Consider the following 20714-nt stretch of genomic DNA (forward strand, 5'->3'; position numbering starts at 1 on the left):
CCCTCCACAACACATGGGTGAATGCACGCAACACACATGCAGAAACAGTCCCGGCGCCTGCAATCAACATCAGCATCCATGTAAAAGGGCCTCTGTTAAACAAAATGTTGCCTTCAAACTCACATGCATCATGGCTCACACTGCACACACATCACCGGAGGGTCATGCATCATGGCTTGTACACCACAGACACAGTGGATAAACACAGTGGATACAACGGTGACGGCACCGCATGAGTGAATCTACACATGATCACGGGCATGTGTCATGCATCCATGGCGTTTCAAAGTCACACACACACTTCTCAGACACACACACATGTGCACCATACATGTACATGACAGCAGCACCCATCCCTCACACCCCCTTCATGTCCAAGAACAGAGACTGGCATGCTTTCATGTGTGCATCCCGCATACAGCTCCCCATGTTGCATTGGAACACATGCACCATCCATGTGGTTCACACATTACTGGTCTCACATGCATGACCATGATGTTCCTGCACACACACATCCATACATGGCCTATTTCACACATACAGGCAAGTATCAGTCTACCAGCAAACTGCAACATGCCCTGTCTCACAAAGCAATGCTTGGCCACTTACCGCTCAACTCCAGACGGGTCTGCCTCTGAAGGATCTGGGCGTGGAACGCTGGGGCTATGTGATCCAGGACCCTCATCTTGATGTTGCTCATGCTGCCCCAGCCCCCCTCCGCAAGGCGCTGGGCCTTGTAGAGGGTCCTGGACCTCAAGTCCTCCCAGCGCTTCTTGACATGCTTGATGTCGCGGGTTGCCACCCCCTCTGCGTTGATGGCAACCACTGCGTCCTTGCAGATCCTTGACCGTCCTTCCTTGTTGGCGAGTGATGTTCCGAAGAGGGCATCATAATGCCCCATGACATGCTCCACCAGGACACCAACTCCCTTCTCACTGAATCTGGTGGCCCTCTGCCTCTCTGACTGGGGGTGGCCAGTGGTCTCAGATGGTGTTTGCCCCGACATGGCGACCCCCGAGGCAGGCGTGGGTGGGCAACTGGGTCCTGGGGCTGGGCTGTGGAGCGATGGTATCCCAGTCGGGAGTCTTCTGTTCCAGCAGGGGTGGACAGAGCAACTGGACCCCTGCAGATGGCTGACGTGCAGGCACCAAATAGCAGGGCATGTGGGCAGCAGGCAGCAGCAGATGGCTGGTGGGAGTGTGCTTGGGCCCTTGGGGGCAGGAAAATGGCCTTTTGGGCAGGAGCGTGGTCTTCCGTGTGTTTTCGCGTGGCCAGCTTGATACGGAGTGATCTGGCACGTGAAAAAATTGGACGTCAGCGTGTAATTCGAGGAAAGGCCCTTAGTGTGTAAGCGCGTCAGTGACGTTACGTGTGCAGGCGTTGCCCACAACACGGATGCATAGTGAATCAGCACGTGAGAAAACTGCACGTCAAAGTGCTATTGGAGGAAAGGGCCTTAGCGCTTACGCGCGTAAGTGACATTTCACGTGTGGGCTGGCTTAAAAGGTATGAGTATCATGCTATTTCCTTGTATGTGCTTTTTGTGGAGAGCGAGCGGGTGTATCTTGTACTTCTTGTCGGTTCACCCGTGATTACTTCACAACGTTTCCAGTCCGTACTCCCTGTTTCCTCAGACTGCGTTCTTTTCTTCTTTTGGCGGGGGTGTTGCCAACGCGCACACGTGTGTCTTTTTCACGTTCTTTTTCAAGGCAGACGGTGAGTCGCGCACGTATTTTCCAACTGTGGTTGCCCCCGTGTGTCACGTACCCCTTCAGAGGTCATTGTAGGCTGCGTGTAAACACGTGTACGCTTATTTTTGTGTTTCTGGGTGCCACAGCGTAGTGCGGGTTTATTATTTCACGCACGTGGTCTACCAGGGGTTGCGTGCAGGAGTGCTTTTGTTTTTGGGGTGCCTGTGCATTGTGTGACCCGTCATCTTCCCCCAGGGGTCACATACAGCCTTGCTAGAGCACTAGGGTACAAATTCCATCTAGTACCCTACCCCTTTCACCCCAATTACCCAGGACAATTGTTTACTGCAACTCCCATACGCACAACAACATCAGTGCCATGGTTGGGAGGCGACCAAGCAGTAAGGGAGGCAAAGGTGGCTGACCTCCAAAAGGTGGGCGTGGTGGGCGTGGTAGGGGACATGGCCAGGATTTGCAGGGTGCCCCTAGAGCCCCGTGTGTGGAGGACCAATCAGGGACACCCATGCCCCCCCCCCCAATGGTTGTGGGAAACGTAGTTGACACCATCCCAGCTCAGCCCTTGTTGGACTGCCCATTTTGGCACCTGAACCAGCACAGGATGACTCCCAGGCTGACTTCCAGGTCAGCAAGTCTAAGCCACGTGTGGCGGTGAAAGTTGCTGTCACCAGGCCACGTGGATCTGGGGCAGCAATGTCATCTGCTGCCCCAAGTAGCCAGGGTGGGGAGGCTGCAGGGGCAGCTGCAGCTTAATCCACCCCAGCTCCGAGTCTCCCAGCTGGGACAGTGTCAGTCCAGGTCCATCAAACCGACATTGGCCCTGCCAACATCACCCTGCAGCCAATTCCTGCACCAAGATCTATGGTCATTGTGACTTTACAGGCTTCTGTTACCCAGTCCACCTGCGCTTCAGCCCCTACTGACCAGAATGGCGTAAGCCACTCAGGATCCGCACCACCTTCCAAGAAGAAGAAGGGTGCTCTGGCACTACAGGCTGAGACCCCAGACACGGATACATAGTCCGGCACGTCAAGGAAGCCTAGCTTTAAGGACGCCGATCTTGATGCACTTGTGGCCTATGTGTCGGCAGATAGCCGCAAAATGGTGGTGACTGCAGGGTGCAAGAACACACCTAGTCAACGTAGGGCACACTGGCAGACCATCGCGGACCACATTAGTGCCCTTGGATTTGTGAGGCGCACCGCTGATTGCTACAAGCGGTGGAATGACCTGAAACGCAGAGCAAAGAACAAGCTGGCTTCAAATCATGCCTCTACTCTGGTGACTGGCGGTGGGTCTCCACCAGAGGACAACCAACTCACTCAACATGAGTCTGTTGCTGGAACCTTCGTCACAGAGGAACAGATCCAAGGCGTGGGAGACCTACCAGATTACAAAGCATTGTCCGGTGATTGCCCATGCATGTGTGTGTAATCCATGTGTATGTTGCATGGGTGACGTGTTCAGATTGAGTACCAAGTGAGGGTGTGTAGTCCTGAGTGGTATGGGTCACCCATGTGCTTCCTCCAAAACATTCATCGGCCTTGGATTTGGGTATGACAGTATCCCTTCTGACCACAGTAGCCAATTAGCGCAACATTACTGCAGTGGCCCTTGAACTGTCATCTTGCAACAACATTGTTCTGAATTTTTCAGTGTTCATTCAGCCTGATTGTTTCAATTCTCCCATTTTTGCAACACATTTTTCAGCCCTAATGCCACATATGTGACGTGCTTCTGTCATTGATTACACCCCACATTGGGCCAATGTATTACCTTGTTATGGGAATGATTAGACCATTCAGGCTGATTGAGTAAGGGCCTGCTCACAACATTTTTTGGGGCCTGTTTGAATGTGGAACATGATAGTTTTTTCGTGTCATGTTGAAGTGACCAACCATTGATGTATCCATCTGCATGCCATCACTGTATTATTGTACACTGGATGTGTTGCAGTGTGTGGCACATGCATATTTTGTCACACTATTTTGCATTTTTCATCTCATCATGTCCATCTCACATGGATGGGTGACAGTAATCATTCACTGACATATAGCTGTACTTGTCAAATGTACCATGGTTATGCTACATGCCATCTATGTGCTGGCATGTGTCATGTATGTGTATTGGACATGCCACTCACAGGCTAATGTGTGATGCCAGTGCTACCCAGCATGCAGCAAATGTGTTGCTTTTCCATCTTGGTGTCCTCAGTGTCTGCTTTTTGCCTCCCCTTCCAACTCATTGACAGTGCTTGCATGCCAGGGTTATAGTCATGTGGGACATGTGTAATTCATGTACTGGATCTCTGGCTTGTCAGGCTTATGTGTGTGCTAAGGTGCTCATGCCTGTTTCCATTTGTTGTCTTTCATGTTTTTGCAGGTGATAACGCACTTGATGCTGTTGAGGTGGAGGAGATGGTGCAGACCCAGGAGGAATCTCAGGCACGACCAGGCACCAGTGGGGGACGTGGTGTGGTGGTGGGTGAAAACCCAATCTTACTGCAGACCATACTGTCCAGGGGTGTCTCTGGTTGCACTTCCCCAGACCTCTAAGATTCAGGTGCTGAATCAGATGATGAGACTTATGTGCTGTGCAGGTTAGTCTTTCTGGCAGGGATTCTGTTCTGTCCAACCCACCTGCACTAGGGGTAGAACCCTCTATGGGGATGTCAGTGTTAGTAAGTCCGCTTTTGGCGGTTACGGATGCAGGGTCAGACTCCACAACATCTGATTCTGTTCCTGGGCCAACAGATCAGAGGGGGAATGCAGTCCTGCAGCCTCAGGCAGTGCCAGCACAGCAAGGTGCAGATCACCTTGCCCCAAACAGGTGTGGTGCCCGCCGACGCGGTGGCCGTACGCCACCAGGCAATACTGTATGGGAAAACTCCATGTACAGTATAGCAGCACAACAGGGAGCATCGGTTGAAATGATGGCTCAGGCAATGGAGAGGGTGGCCACTTCCATTCTCCCCCCTGAAAGGCAGATGGAGCAACAACAGCAGGCAACAGACTCCATTTGCCAATCACACAGGGAAGACATGTTGGCGTCCAACAGGGACCGACGGGCGGCACTGGACACTCTGCCTGAAGCCATATCTCAAGAGTCCCAGGGCCACAGAGAAGCCCTGAGGTTAGAACTCCATTTCCTCAGGGAGAGTCTGATTGAAATTGAGGCTGAACTTGAGGACCACGTAGGATTTTAGCGCACATCCCAGGATTTACACGTGCATGGACTTCCATGAATCGATGTGCGCGGCTTTCGCACACTTGCACTGCGATTTTCGCACTTGCGCTGCGATTCACACGCTTTCGCACGCTTGCGCAGAGATTTTCGGCGCACATTAATTCCATGAATCGGCCTGTTTATGTTTTGTGTGTAGTAGTACAATTATGCAGTAAGTGACGCATTGTTAGGTACATATGTTTCACAGTACACAAAACTATGAAATGAAATCATTCATCATTTTATTATCCAACATGCACCTTTTCATGGACCTTAGTTCAGAGAAACACCTTTTTTTTGGTTTTTATAGCATTTTGTGTTTTCTTCTCCTCACATTCTTACAGTAAACACTTCAACGCATCCTGTAGATGGGCAAACAAAACAGCATCACCAATGGGCGACAACAAAATGCCATTTGCATGGAAAAACTCTGCATTTCGACAACTAATGATGTCATTGTTACAAAAGAATATTCCATGAGCGGACAAAAAATCGCACATTCTTCTGTTGATGAGACACCTTCCAACCTCTGGCTGAGAACAACACTCATTAGCATTGTCCCATACACTTCTTGGTGGTATGACTGAGAAAAGCACCTGGGCAGTGGGAAAAAGCCTCTTCACTGCATTCAGCAACCTCTTCAGTTGATGGAACAAACGTGAACAAGCCACGTAACACAAATGGAAGTTGCCATAGTGCATGATGACAACATGAACTGTAGCAAAACTGGCCACTTGTCTGCAAAGTTGAAGCATAGTGCCGAAATTGCGGACATGGACAGCGCACCACAATTCGTCCACTCCTTTCAAACCAAAATCGCCATCAAAGTGTGCTTCCTGGACATGCTTGGGTAGATCTATCACAAAAGGATCACCCAAAATCATACACAATCCGTCTCTCCATGTCTGCCCGCCTCACTACGAAGAGTAATGAAAAGCAGTATTACCGCCCTTTCCTGTAAACCACACCCTCACTACCTGATTGGCTAATCCCCACAGTCCCATTTCCATTGGTCAGCATAGTTACACGCGTACAATGTGGCATGTGCGCTTCCCCAAGTACCGCGAGGGCCGCACCCCATTGAAGCAGGAGCAGCCATTCTTCCCTTTCCACTATTTTTTGTCCAACACTACCTCATTGGGTACTGTTAAATAGTCACATACGCATGCACCAATCACATCCAAGACATCAGCATTTAACACTGTCAGTTGTGTACAACACTTCATATATACCATTACACATTCAGACTGCAAGTGTTGTGTGATTCGAAAGCATGCCCAGTAGAAAGTTCAATAAAACTATGCAAGATGTCTGCATCCACAATCAGTGAATAAATATCCAGAGATTGGATCAGTAGGATGGAATGACACTCATTAGTACAAATTCATATTTTATTAAATAAATTTATCATATGAAATAACAATTTCTCAATAAAAAACATTTCATATCCACATTCATAGCCATATACAAATCTCATTCATACATTTACACAGAACACAACCAGTGGTCGAAGTGGAAGAAAAATAGTAGTGGAGCTATGGATTTTGTAGAAAAATTGGTGTTGTTTCCAGCGACGGCTGGTGGATTTTATAAATGGGCGGGACTGGGAATAAAAATTTACCATAAATACGTGGTAGCAACCAAGCGTAGCAAGTGAGCCTTAAATAAATGAGAAGGGTTCCGAGGGTTTTGCCCATGAGAATTATTTTTAAATAATGGGTTAAACAGTGCTTTTTTTGCAGCACATTTTCAGAGAAAATTGGGTAAAAAAATAGAAAGTTTACAAACAGATTTCTAGGGTAAGTCGTGAAAAATCAATTTGATGCAGATTCACCAACAGTGCCCAGGAGCATTTTCGAACACATTTTCATGATGCCTTTTCCCACTACAATGTAATTTTCTGCCATTGTAAAAAAAGTAATTTAATGCTGACTGCACCCATACATGTCCATGAAGGTTAAACCAATATATGCTAGTATTTACACATAAGAATGTACTAGTGTTTGCTTTGACCATATTAACAGTAAAGATACTATAGTGAAACATGTCCATACTGGCAATTGAAACAGGTCCTGACTGGCTGCACCGTGTTGGCTGGCGAGGCCACATAGAAAACACTCATCATGTTGGCTTTGCCCTTAACGTCAGTTTAAGATGGCATGCCACAGTAATAAAACATGTCCGTGCTGGAAGAACAAATTACAAATGCCCACACCACCCATATTATGGATACACTTCATGATGGCTTTGACCTCTCAACACAGATCAAAATGCCATGCCATAGTAAGAAAACCTTTCCAGGTTGGCCACGTAAGAACACTTATATTGGCTTTGCGCTTAACCCCAGTATAAAATGCAATTTATAATAAGAAATAATGTTTTAATTTGATGCATAAATGCTACTGCAATGTAAGAATGTTCATTTTATTTGCTTTCCCCGCTATGCCACCTGATAAAACATTTCAGTGCACCAACACTCCCTTAAGCCCCAACCTTCTATGCAAACACATATTCATCCACATTCACACCAGCAGGCATGCACCCATACAGGTTCTCTCAATCATTCACACACGCACAGAATATTCACACTACATTTGTATTCACATGCGCACCTATACCCACCAGTCAAACTGTACTCTTATATACCCACTAATACAGACACCTCTTGCCAAAAGACATGCACTCACATCTGACAACCACAGATGAATACACAAATGCTTTTTTTACCCATTACTTGTTTTCCTGCAGATCCGAACTCAACGAAGCTCTTCAATCCAGGCCTCCGGCTCCAGGATTCCACATATAGGAACCAGAAAGCAGGGTGAGCTTCCTGGGTCCTGACATATGTGATAGAATCACAGTACCTACATCTCATAGCCACATAGACTGAAATGCGCTGTGAGGCGCAGGAGCACCCTCACAGCATATTTGAACCTGCAGGTTGCCAGCCTGCATCCCGAATGGGCCATACAAGACTGGGGAATCAAAATACCCTGGCCTTGCTTTGCTTATTGGGCATGCGTGCTGGGGCACTGCAGATTAAAGGGAAACCAGTCTTCCTCATTACATTTTGGTGGATTGCCTATAATGTGTGGCATCTGGCAGGTTCACACCCTAACTCCCTTTTCAGACGGCCTGCTCCTGTTTTTGTGCAGGAGGCTTGTTGGGGGCATGGCTAAATCATTCAGATCTATCTTTCTGGCAATATTTCACTTAGCTAGAACTACTATCAGGGATGCATAGGTATCCATTCAAAGAAAAGGAAAAGATTGTACTATAAATCCATTTAGGGCTTGATTTTGGATGATAAGAACTGCACGGCTGGCTCTAGAAAAAGCATGTAGGTTCGGCTTCATTGATTGGTGCTGCTCAGAGTATTACAGGCGAGTACTGCCTTGTCAACCTAAAGCTGTAGCAGCTGAACAATACATATGAACTTGGCTCATTCAACAACATGCTAACTTAATAGTTGAATTACATTTTATTTTACACTTCAAGCAGAGGCAGCTGTTAATTAAGCTTATAGGCAGTAGTACTGACATAAATATATACAGAAAAACTATCAAAATAAATATTGTAATTTACATTTAAATATGTATTTAAACATTGGTACAGAGTGCAATGATATTGTGTTGTATTCCATGTACGCTGATGCTAAGGGACCTTTATTCAGAATTGTTTTGTTGCAAAGGGAACTTGTGCTCAGAAAGTAAAAATTATTCACTGGCCAGAACGTTCCAGATTTGCTTATAAGCTGATTCATTAACAACTTGTCTGCGAGCCATACAGTTTGTGGCATCAGCGCTTCTCCTGCCTTTTTGCAACCATTTCCTTACGTAGCAGTGTGGGATAAACTCTGTCACAGGAGGCCCAACAATTTTTAAGAACATTACAGAGGACAATCTAGTAACTGACATCCTATTGCGCAATGGGGTAAGCACATCATTCATCACGCTAAAGCCACGCTCACAATCAGCAGTGGATGTGGAAAATGTTTCCACAATTCTTGCTAAAGGTTTCAACTGTATAGGTATCATGCAATCTTTATTTTGTTTGTAATCCCTGAAAGCGTTTATGTACTGTCGGGCATCAAAAACATGTAACTTATCACAAAATGCCTGCAAATCAGCATCACCATACTGAATATCCACAGGAACGGGCCAATAATGTGGATTCAGAAGCTTCATTGCATCTATCAGCTGTTTGTACTCAATTTCTCCCTCTCTGTTGGAGGTATTCTTTGAAAGATTTGATGCTGTTGCTGTTGTCATTCTTTGGCAAATATTATTTGTCAAACTCCTAAAGAACTGAGCTCTTGATATGCTAATACAACCTTTGGTGTTACTGTGCTGCAGTTGTATCCCATTAAATTTCATTTGTTCGACAGCAGTAGCTGTAGCTGTAGCATAAGGCCCAGGTGACAATGCCATTGATTCAAAGACATAAATATGCGTTTGGATTATTCTGTCTGCCTCATATAATGTCATGTCACGACGCTGCAGTTGTCTGGATAAGTCACCCAGTTCTGTCAGGGCATCGAACATTATCCCCAGGTTCTCCACAAATACTGTAGATGTTAACATTCTGTTTAAGCCACAGTATTTGTTACGCTCAATTTCACTCCTCGCTGTGTCACAAGAAGATTCACCAAAATGCTTATTTAGAGCTTTATAATTATTCCACACAGCCTTTACTGACCTTTCGCTGGAGGCCACCCAACGTATATCTAAAATCTTTCCTATTTTGAGAAGCCTCACTTCTACCTGTGCTGCACATTCCCCTAGCTCGCGCTGATTTTTTGGGGAGGCATGGTAAGTTGCATACAGCTTGTCAAAAAAAATCTTAAGTTGATTAATCCCTGTGACTTCTTTTGAAACATCGCCAACCGCAAGCTCTAATTTGTGGTTAGCACAGTGCCAAATAGTCAACTGTGGATACTTAATCTTAAGTAGTGTTCCTACACCAGACTTCCTTCCTATCATGTTAGAAGCCCCATCAGTGACTAGCTGAATCAAATGCATTCTTAGATAGTCATCTGTAAGGCCATAACTCTGCAAGCATGCCAATAACTTATCAAAAATTATTTCTGCTGAAGTACCAGGCAGTTCAACAAGGTCCAAGAAAAAGGTCAAAGGTGGATCCTCCTTCTCAATGCATGCTCGTATACAAATAATTAAAGTTGTTAGTTTACTGAAGGTGGTGGATTCGTCTATTAATACAGATATTTTTGATTCATTTTGCAAGATATGGTGAACCAGTTTTGCCCTCATCGTGGTTGCTATGTGCTCAATAATGTCAGCACAGCTGTGGTCAGAATGCAACACTCTTCCCAAATCAACACCATTCATTCTTTGAACATCTACATCCAATGGTAGATCAGTAAAAGGACGTTCATGTTTACCTATTTTGTAGGCACTTCTAAATACACGGCATGTGTCTTCATATAATTTAACATGCATTCTGGAATTTAACTGAGTAATGGATTCACAAGTCCTTACATCTAAAATGGCCACTGCTTTCAAATGGCAAGCGCTGCTCTTATGGAGATACATTTTTTTACGCAGGGCGCTGTGTTGTTTCTCTTTAGTGGGACCATACGAGCTGACTGAAGAATTCACCCATTCCAGAGAGAAATGCACACCTTGACTTGTTTCTGTTCCAAGATTTTTAACTTCCCTACAGATTTTACATCCAAGCTTCCCTTTGGAAGAAGTAAGCCAAGGGTATTCTTTGCATTTATTTTCATACTGTTCCCATGACCAGCAATCAGGATGCTCACTTCTTTCCTCCTCCTCCCTCACATTTTCCTCTTCACCAAGGACCAGGTCCATTACACTGTCTCTCTCATCGGAAGCTTCTATCATCACTGGCATAACCTCTTCAGGGGGTACTTTTCTTTTTTTCTCAGGTACCTTAAGCATTTCATCTGTTCTACTTGCAGGCACTGGACTAAAGTTGCTTTCCCCGCCTAGATTTTCTGCCACTGCTGGGTCTTCTACTCTGACATCTGAGCTCTTTTGAGCTGTTTCCATAGATGTAGCTGGAGCATTTTTCTTCTTTAGCCACTTTAGCATCCTATGTAAATAGTTTTGTAAAGAAAGATACTTTTATAAATGCTCGTTATAAGCTAGTAGCTAGACATACACGTCACTTGCTATTATTAATTAAAGCCAATTCTCTAAATTCAAACAGTCTTTCTTACTCGCCCAGAGTGAATATTCACTCGCCCATTGCGAACAGTGTCTCCATGTTTTGTGGCCTATTACATCAATGTGTTTTTCCGATAAATGAATCATTCAGTTGTGTGCAATGCATTAATCTTGCATGGCAGGATAGAGATTGAAGTTGCATTTCACAATGTTTTTATTGTCTCTTTAATCAATCCACTTTATGCTTGTGTTAGGGGTTTCCCCTACCTCGGATACACCTGTACAATATAGGTCTGAGTCGAACTATTCAGGAAAGAGATAGCCCTACCTCATGGGGATATATATCAGATTTAGATATTGAAAACCCTATTCTTTGGTAAGGGTGAGAAATGCAGACCAATTTGCATGGCAAAGAGATTTATGCTTAAATCTGATTCCCCAGATTTATTTCTCTCTTTACCTTAGCAGTGATTTGAGTAGACTGGTTACAAGAGTGGGAGACTTCAAAGACTCTGGCTAAGATTGGGGATGGCTGCAGCCATCTATGGCCCTGCTAATGAAAAAGTCCTGCCTTTCTGTAGCTCTGTGTCAAATTTTGCCTCATTAAGTGGCCATATGTGTTCTCTTTTGGAAAAAATGGAGTGTAGAATCTCAGCCCACAGGCCACAACCCACAAAATCATGGCAGGTTAAGGGGTACACATGATCTGAGAGGCAAGTGGATACACCACCACAACAGCTACACCATGGATAATCTGCAGCTGCTTTCTACACATTCAGGAGCCACGTGGGACGGACTAGTAGCTATGTAAACAGACTGAATGGTGTCTTCCTTCAAGTGCTTTATCACTAATAACATATGGAAGATATACAACCATGTTCTCTTACCTTGAGCAGTCTGGAAACAACACTTCCTAAATGCCTCTGGGTTGGCTGGGCAGGATTTCAGTCACCTGGTTGTTCTCTTGTGGACAGATGAATCCCTAGGGAATGAAGAACAGGCATTCACATGTTAGAGAATGTTTGCAAAGCTTGAATCAGGTAGTCTACTAAGAGAAGGATGCGTCCAGGAAAGAGTGAAGCTTGAGGTTGAAGGATGTGGAATACTGATAAGGGCATACTCATTCTAAGAGGCTAGGAAGTCGAGTATTTAAGAAACCAGGGCACTACGAGGAGCATGCACACATGAGTGGGATCCCATGTATGGTATTCCTCATGTGCTTGGTACTCAGACCATTTCCTAGACATTACTTTACACAGATAATCTTTATCATTTGCTGGTCTTATCATGAACATCCCTTGCTTAAAAATGTGTTAAGAGCTAGGTGGGGTATGGGATACAGGGGTGAATATTTCAAGTTCCAAACTACTAGCCAGCCATAAAAAAATCACTTACCACCTCAATTGCACATATACAGCACACCATTTTCCAAATGTATCTATATAATAACACTTCTGTATATCCAGTGGGAAGAAAAAACACAGCGAGCACTGCAAAGTACACATTTCAAGCCCCAGAATGAAAATAGAGAAATGTATATATTGCAGTGTTACAAAACTGATGACTGGCAACACTGGGACTGTTGCTGGAGGGGCCCACTTGACATGAAAAGTTTGAAATGCCCTGACACTGTCCCTGTCACAGCTCAATGCATTTTATTTAGGAACTCCACTGTGCTTCCAGAAATATTTCCCTACATCGAACTTTGTTTTTCTGCTTTTGTGGGGTTGGGTAGGAAGCTGATGAAATACCCATACATCACTGCTTCCAAAGCTCATCAACTTGAAAATAAATACGTTTTAGGTAACAAAAAGAATACTGCTTTTGTATTCTGTTCAAACCTAGGATGTTTCCAGATCCTGTAGTAATGGATGACATTAATATTACTGCATTCAATAGTATTCATTTGTGTTAACTTTAGAAGGATAAAAGTCTGTGCTGGTCCTATTGGGAGGCTATCCTTTGATTACATAACATTCTTTGCAGTCGCCACATAACCCTCCTTTGACCTATTTATTAAGATTGCTTGCATCCCCCATCCATTACATTCTCTCCCAAAGAGTCAACCCCAGAAACTCTCCCTTCTCCCTGCAATCCTCTCTGGAGCAATGCAAAGCATGTAGTGTGTTACAAAAAAAAACTAATAAATAAATTAAATAAGCATCAGCTGAAATCCCATATCTACATTTTACACGTAAATTACTTTCAACTGTGCACGTCCCCAATAAAGTAACAAGAAGTTTGAGATAAATGAGGGTGCCCAATAGCTTCCAGTTGGGGGTATCTCTTACGTAATGGGCTGCCCTGCCGCAATGGGGACCATGCAGTGTATTCCGCATGCACGTTGATCAGACTCACATCAGCACATCACAACATGCATCCATTTTCAATTATGTGTTCTTTCATTATTTAGGCAAGTACTTCGTTTTGCAGGCTGCTGTCCTTTTAGAACAGGTTGTCTGAGAATGCTATAGGGGTGCACCTAGTCTAAAATTATAGGGCGGGGCGAACCCTTCAAATATTGGAAGAGGCGCTAAATTACTTGTGTAGGGGCATCTAACTTCATTACCAGTAATGAGACTATTCTAGTGCAGCTTCAATGTAACAAACAGTTAGCTCTCTCCTTTATGTCTGAAAACACCCACTTCTTGCAGATCCTGAAGATCCTAGAAAGTGTGAGAATGTCAGATGGTGGTGTGCAATGAAAGACTCAATATCATAGCATAGCAGGACATAGAGTGTGGGGCAGTACTCTGGACGAACCAAGCAACTTCAGTGGCTGGGAGCAACAGAGGAGAAAATGTAATGTTGGTTCAACCACAGTTAGTGCGCTATACTAGAATCTCTGGTGTGCTGATTCGCTGTTGAGACTATGTCTACCTGTCAAATCAAGCCCTATTCTAAGGTTTTAAATGTAATCACTTATACACACTCACATTTTTGCAGTTGAAGCCAGGGTGAGATTACATTATATGCTCAGGATCACACACTTAAGCTAAACAGTGAACAGGGATTTTAACCCACTGTGCAATTTGGGCACAGCCATCTTCTTCCATGTTTTAATCGGAACAAATATTTAAGTTTTGGGTCTCAATCAAGACCTATTATAATAATGTCCTATAGAGTTTACTTGCAAAATACACAAATTGCATAGTAAAGCATCATGACAACATGTACATTCGTATAGCAGCATGTTGGGCCAAAATAATATCAGTGTACCTTTTATTTTCCACATCCTAAATGGAAAATAATAAGATGCAAGAGGCAAAATATCTTTATTTTCAGCGATTTAAGACACACTCACAATAAAATAAGTTGTGTCATGAACTCACTTAGGTTTGGAGATTCGTCACAAACCTCCAGCGTGACGTGTTGTTATGTATGGTTTTAAGAATATTCAACTAAGGACATCAAAGCAAACTTTAGTTTTTAGCATCAAACTATTAGACATTATGGGTGGCCTGGCTGGCCCCTGACCTCCTGCCGGCACCCTGCCAGGATGAGACTGAACATCCCAGGAAACTGCGTTGGTGCTCTGACTTGGGGGGCCTTGGATCAGTGTCCTCGGGGGCAACACGAGCGAACTATCTCAGCAACCCCCCCCCCTAAAATTAATTCTCATTCTACCACCTGCATGGGACCGGATTAAGGTAAGAATCACTTTCCATTTACAGAGGACTTTGAACATGTTTAATAAACATTTACTTAGAGCTGTACTGCATTTCCCATTATATTGTAAAAAAGGTAGTGCGGGTTTGCTTGTGTTACCCAGTGCAATGCAGTTTAATTATTCGCCTGTGTGTTCTATTTTTGAAGCATTTTTATAATGCCATGGTTCCTGGATAGCTTCTAGGCGCCTGGCTATGCTCGCATAGGTAAGAAAAGCAATGGATGCCCTCAGTCTGCGAATGCTCTGGGTTTTTGTGGTCTCCAGCCTTACCCTTCCACTCTCAAATTGTATTCATTTTCCCCCACGGTCGGACTGGACCATAAAATTGTCTTGGGCACTAATGAAAAAGTGGCCCAAAGTTGCAAATGGCAATTCATTCTTTTGACACTGTTTACCCAAGGGGGAGGTATTTTTATAAAACGGGACAAAAATTGTGCATTTTAATGAATATTTATTCAGCAACACTGGTCAAAACTACTATCCGCATAGTTAAGTAACTCATAAAATTGGCCCATATTGGCCCAAAAAGTGTCTCACTCCTGCAGAAGTGGAAACACGCAGCTTCTGGGCGCTATCCTCTGAACTCATACTACTGCAGTGCAGTGCAGTACAATATGCTTGGGTCGGGAGAGAGGGACAACACTGAACCGTCCTTCTCTCGCGACCCAGCACCTGGCCCTGTGTGACCTCACGCCCGCACCAAAACCAAATAAAAAATGCTCAGGTGACCATGCTCTTGTGAGCTTCATTAGTGCGGCACCGACAGCTAGAGCGGAAGTGAAACTTCATTAACAGCCGTGTTTCTAACTGTGAGACAGTTTGCGCTGAATGTGATCGCGTCTAGGGATTCCTAAAGGGCAGTCCGTGGGCACCGAGGTTTATTGGGAAGGCATCTGCTGTAGCGCTTCACAGCACAGGGTGGGCGGAACCAGGACAGAGGCGCTGTATCTTCTGGTGACGTTGGTCCTATCCATGCCTTGATTGTGTTGGAGGTCACACCTATACTCGCATGACACGTTATTGGCGGGAATAACACCATTCAATTACAATAAGTGAAAGAGAAATTAATGCTACAGGACACTCTAGGGATCATTATGAGTTTGGTGGTCACATTGGTGGTGCTAATACCACAAAGCTGAAATACCATTACCACCTGTGGTAACAGTGGTGCCTCTGTTTTATTATGAGATTACCGTTATTCTCCATTCCGTACTCCTAAAGGACATTAAGGGGAATAGAGATATTACCAGTGGTAGTAAACTCACCATCATCCTGTGTCTGTAGGTGATACTATCATGTACATGCATGCGTTTTTCCTCATAATCAGGTGTACTTAAAAATCAGATGAAGGTGCCCGCCGCACCACCTTTATTTTCAGTTACCGCCGAGCTCGCAATGCATGAATGTGTGCCCCATGTGTGTCGATGAGAGCTAAGACTCTAATTGCAAAGGTCGAATGAGGTCATGCGAAAGTGGAAGTTCATGATTGAAACTACTAGGGGAGGACAAAGAGACCCCATGCAAGCTACCCACTCGCAGACTATACCTACACTAAGGAGAGACAGCCTCACACCAAGGCAAGCACACCACACTCCACACTTACACTCATGCCCACACACCAGTTAGGGCCCAATATACTGTAACCTCTTAAGCACATGAACTAATCCTTCCCAATGAGACAATCCGAACCAACCACAAAAACAAGGTTTCCAGAATATGGTTACAACCATCTGACCCAGCCACATTCCCTCCTGGTACACCTTTCAATATCCCAGTGGCCTCCATCCCTGTGAACCCAAATCCCTCTGAGCAACACCCCTCTCCTGCCCACCAACCATCTGACCCAGCCACATTCCCTCCTGGTACACCTTTCAATATCCCAGTGGCCTCCATCCCAGTGCACAACACCCCTCTCCTGCCCACCAACCATCTGACCCTGCCACATTCCCTCCTGCTATACCTTTCAATATGGTCAGGTGAGAGGGACGGCACTGAACCGTCCCTCTCTCCCGACCCACTAGTCATCTGGCCTGGCTGGCCCCCGACCTCCCGCCCACACCATGCACATGCACTGCACTACTGCAGTGCAGTGCAGTACAATATGCTCGGGACGGGAGAGAGGGACAGCATTGAACCGTCCTTCTCTCCCGACCCAGCACTTGGCCTGGCCCTGTTCTAACACAGATTCATCTAACGGGGAACCAATGAGCGGTTCTCCAGTGGCATTCTTTAGACTTCTCTGTCTCGGGAGGATAGTCTCAGGGGCAACGTGCTCGCCGTGGAAGCAAGACGTCATGGAGCACCACAGGTTTGATCCCCGGGTTCACGTTTAGAAACCTCTGGGTATTAAGCGCGTTATAAATAACCTATCATATCAAATTAGCCTTACCTTTTTTATTTTTCCTCAGTTTAATTAGATTACTATACATGAACGCATAATTAGATTTAGGCTTACAAGGTGCGGCATTTGTTCGGTTTTTTTTGGTCTCAGCATTTTCTTTATGGTGTACCATTTTCAATCCAGATGTGCTGGTGCTGCGTTCACATCCTACTTTCCGCCCAATGTTCATACTTTTGTGTATTAGCAGTGCCTGTATATCAATTTTTTATTCTAACCGTGCACATTTTGCCAAGAGATCTGTCAGCAGGTTCTCAAAGGCATTCAACATCATACTAGATGTCATAGTGCTATCGCCAATACTTTCATTCTTACATATACTCGGGTCAGGCAAAGCCTTTGACAGTGGAAGCGCATTAGGTGCAGAATTGTGCATGCCTGCACCCCATGACAGACCACCAGAAATAAACCCATCTTTCAAGCCACTGAGAACGCTAGGAGCGTTCATTGACCCTTGTGGGAACATCACATCCACTGCTAATGGGGACTTTTTTTATATCAACTAGAGGAGTGGAGGACTCACAAAAGGATTGGGACATGTTCTGCCCAGGAAACTGTACTCCATCGTCCTCCAACTCACATATGGGAAGATCTAATTTTAAGTTTACACACTGACTATTTATAATAGTCCTATGTACTTGGGATATAGCGCTTAGGCTATTCCCTTCCAACTTACATGGTGGATACACTGTGATCACCTCAGTTATGCAATTACTATTGCTGGATCTCTCATAAATAACGGAAGGTGCAAGGCCAGTAGACCCCACAGAAACAACTGACCTCGTAATTCAAGGAAGTGTTAGTTATCAGGGCATTTGTTACCTTTTGACTACACAACATTTGGTGCCCCTCGCCACAAATGACATCATCTAACAATTTTGAACTTACACAACCAAGATCAGAAGTGAGTTTGCCTTGATTTCCACATATTATACTGCACTGCACTGCAGTAGTGCAGTGCAGTCAGGGCTCAAGTCGAGGGTACACGCGGGGGGACGGAGTCCACCCACTTTTTTCAGTGGGTGGACTCAGTCCCCCCAGTTAAAATGAGAAACATTGAATGTGCTCTTTTAGTTTATGAATTAAAGCCAACCTCACGGATCGAGCCACAGTCGTCAGGTTTGCAGGCCTGACACTTGCCCACTGCACTATATAACCTGATGAAAAATAACAAACAACTAAAGGTGAAAATGCCCATTTTCGGTACTGCAATTTTCAGGGAAAACATTTGTTTTGGTTCTCGGAGTTTAAAACATGCACACCTTTTAATGTTTTTAAAAACACTATTCGAAGAAAATATCCTCTCTTGGTTTTGTGTGGGTGTTGATTTCATGAAGGGCAAATGCCATTTGTCTTGTGCAATTTGGGTGGTGGTTATGCAAAGGCAGTTTAATGAAATGTGCATATTTCACCTTGATATGCTCATTTCTGGCAACGTCACATCCCATTGCGTTTCTTGATGAGTCCCCCCACTTATATTTTTAGGACTTGACCCCTGACTGCAGTGCATGTGCATGGTGCGGGCGGGAGGTCGGGGGCCAGCCAGGCAGATGACTAGTGGGTCGGGAGAGACGGTTCAGTGCCGTCCCTCTCTCCCGACCTGAGCATTTTTTTTTTTGTTTTGGTGCGGGCTGCACCAAAACAAAATAAAAAATGCTCAGGTCGGAAGAGAGGGACGGCACTGAACCGTCCCTCCGAGTCCCGACCCACTAGTCATCTGTCTAGCTGGCCCCCGACCTCCCGCGACCCGCCCGCACCATGCACATGCACTGCACTGCAGTGCAGTGCATGCAGTAATATGCTCGGGTCGGGAGAGAGGGACAGCACTGAACCGTCCTTATCTCCCGACCCAGCACCTGGCCTGGCCCTGCTGTGACCTCCCGCCCACACCGAAATAAAATATGCTCAGGTCGGAGAGAGGGGCGGTTGGCACAGAACCAACCGTCCCTCTCTCCCGACCCACTATACACTCGCCTCCATCTGCCCCCCCCTTTACCTACCTGGCAGCGCAGTCTGCAGGAGGTAATGAAATTCTAGGCCTGCTGCCTGGCGAAGTCCACCTCCGACAGAGGCTGCTGGTCACTGGCCCACGCCTGCGCATAGTGAGGGGCACGTGCAGAAATGAAAGGCACTGCATCTCAATGCGCAGGCGTGGGCCAAGGCTCTGCCATCAGCCTACTGTTTGCAGCCTGCATCAGACAGTGCAGTGCTGCCACCGTTCCTATACTTTTACTTTAAAAAGGAACGCTCCGGAGCGGTTTCTTTTTAAAATAAAAGTATAGGAATGGTAATGAAGAAAAAAAAAAAGTAGAGGAGCACCGCTCCCATCCGCTCCCGCTCACTTCGATCACTGAACACAACAGCCCATGATATTTCACTTATCATTGGGTTTTAAGAACACAGCTTCATTTATATTGAACAATAGACCCAGTCCCTAACATTAGTCCGTATTAAGCCGGAGGAGTTGGAGTGGCACTAACGCAGTTCCGCTCTGTGACAAGCATAAGAACTTTGTGAATGAGACATCAAGTGTGCGATTTATATGCTGCGTCTTGTAGTGGTGAGACTACGACGAACGGTTTCGAGCTACACCATGAACACATGTTCAGTACTTGCACTGATTCCAGTGGAGGATTAATATCCCACATCCCGTTCACTTCTCCTCGAATTGGAACTTGGGGATTGGTCACGGGCCCCTACTTATTAAGAACTGGGCGAAGAACTCTTGCTTTGCCTTACGTCCTGAGGAAGGTCTCCGACCGAAACACATGTCGACGTTTTCTGTGTGACAAATACCTGACCCAAAAATCTGGTGCTATATACACCATGACACCTAATGTTAGGGACTGGGTCTATTGTTCAATATAAATGAAGCTGTGTTCTTAAAACCCAATGATAAGTGAAATATCATGGGCTGTTGTGTTCTGTGTAAATGTATGAATGAGATTTGTATGTGGCTATGAATGTGGATATGAAATGTTTTTTATGAATTTTTTATTGAGAAATTGTTATTTCATAGGATACATTTATTTAATAAAATATGAATTTGTACTAATGAGTGTCATTCCATCCTACTGATCCAATCTCTGGATATTTATTCACTATACCTGAAGGATCAGGGTTTGAAGTGCAGGTCTACCCCTTTATTTTTCTCCTGCATCCACAATCATCCACATTGGCACCCATCACCACAAACTAAAGGTATGATTAGTTTTCCTGCAATATGTTTACAACTCTGTTACAAGTGCCTATCTGCCCGATATCTGCCGCTGAACGTCCCTTACATACTTAAAATACATACTGTTTTTCTCCCATCACCTACCATCAAGTCGCAGGCACTTCAATGGTATTTGCTTTCAATGTTTTCATTTACCCATATCAGCCATTGCAATAGCCAAACAGGAACTCGATTCTCTCCTTCCGACAATGCGACGATTTTCTTTCCGCACTAACCCATCTCCTACATAAATCGTACAAATATCGCACAAAAGCAGCACTGAATGTATCTCATCCAACCTAAACCAAGTTCTCAGAAGCTCACTGTCCCTACAGCTGTGTTTCTC

The 20714-nt window shown here is 45.1% G+C and overlaps 1 protein-coding gene across 1 annotated transcript; it reads right to left on the bottom strand.

The window, feature by feature from the left end:
* Positions 1 to 8650: 8650 nt before the first annotated feature.
* Positions 8651 to 11008, bottom strand: LOC138487378 (E3 SUMO-protein ligase KIAA1586-like). Its single transcript, XM_069613952.1, has one exon. The coding sequence runs from the start codon at positions 11006 to 11008 to the stop codon at positions 8651 to 8653; it is 2358 nt and encodes a 785-aa protein (XP_069470053.1).
* Positions 11009 to 20714: the final 9706 nt, after the last annotated feature.

Source organism: Ambystoma mexicanum, chromosome 9 (genome assembly GCF_040938575.1).
Source record: "Ambystoma mexicanum isolate Mex_15411 chromosome 9, UKY_AmexF1_1, whole genome shotgun sequence".
Classification (NCBI taxonomy): Eukaryota; Metazoa; Chordata; class Amphibia; order Caudata; family Ambystomatidae; genus Ambystoma; species Ambystoma mexicanum.

Bases quoted from the DNA above. Each gene is read 5' to 3' on its own strand.
- LOC138487378 (XM_069613952.1), bottom strand. From the start codon at position 11,008: ATGCTAAAGTGGCTAAAGAAGAAAAATGCTCCAGCTACATCTATGGAA.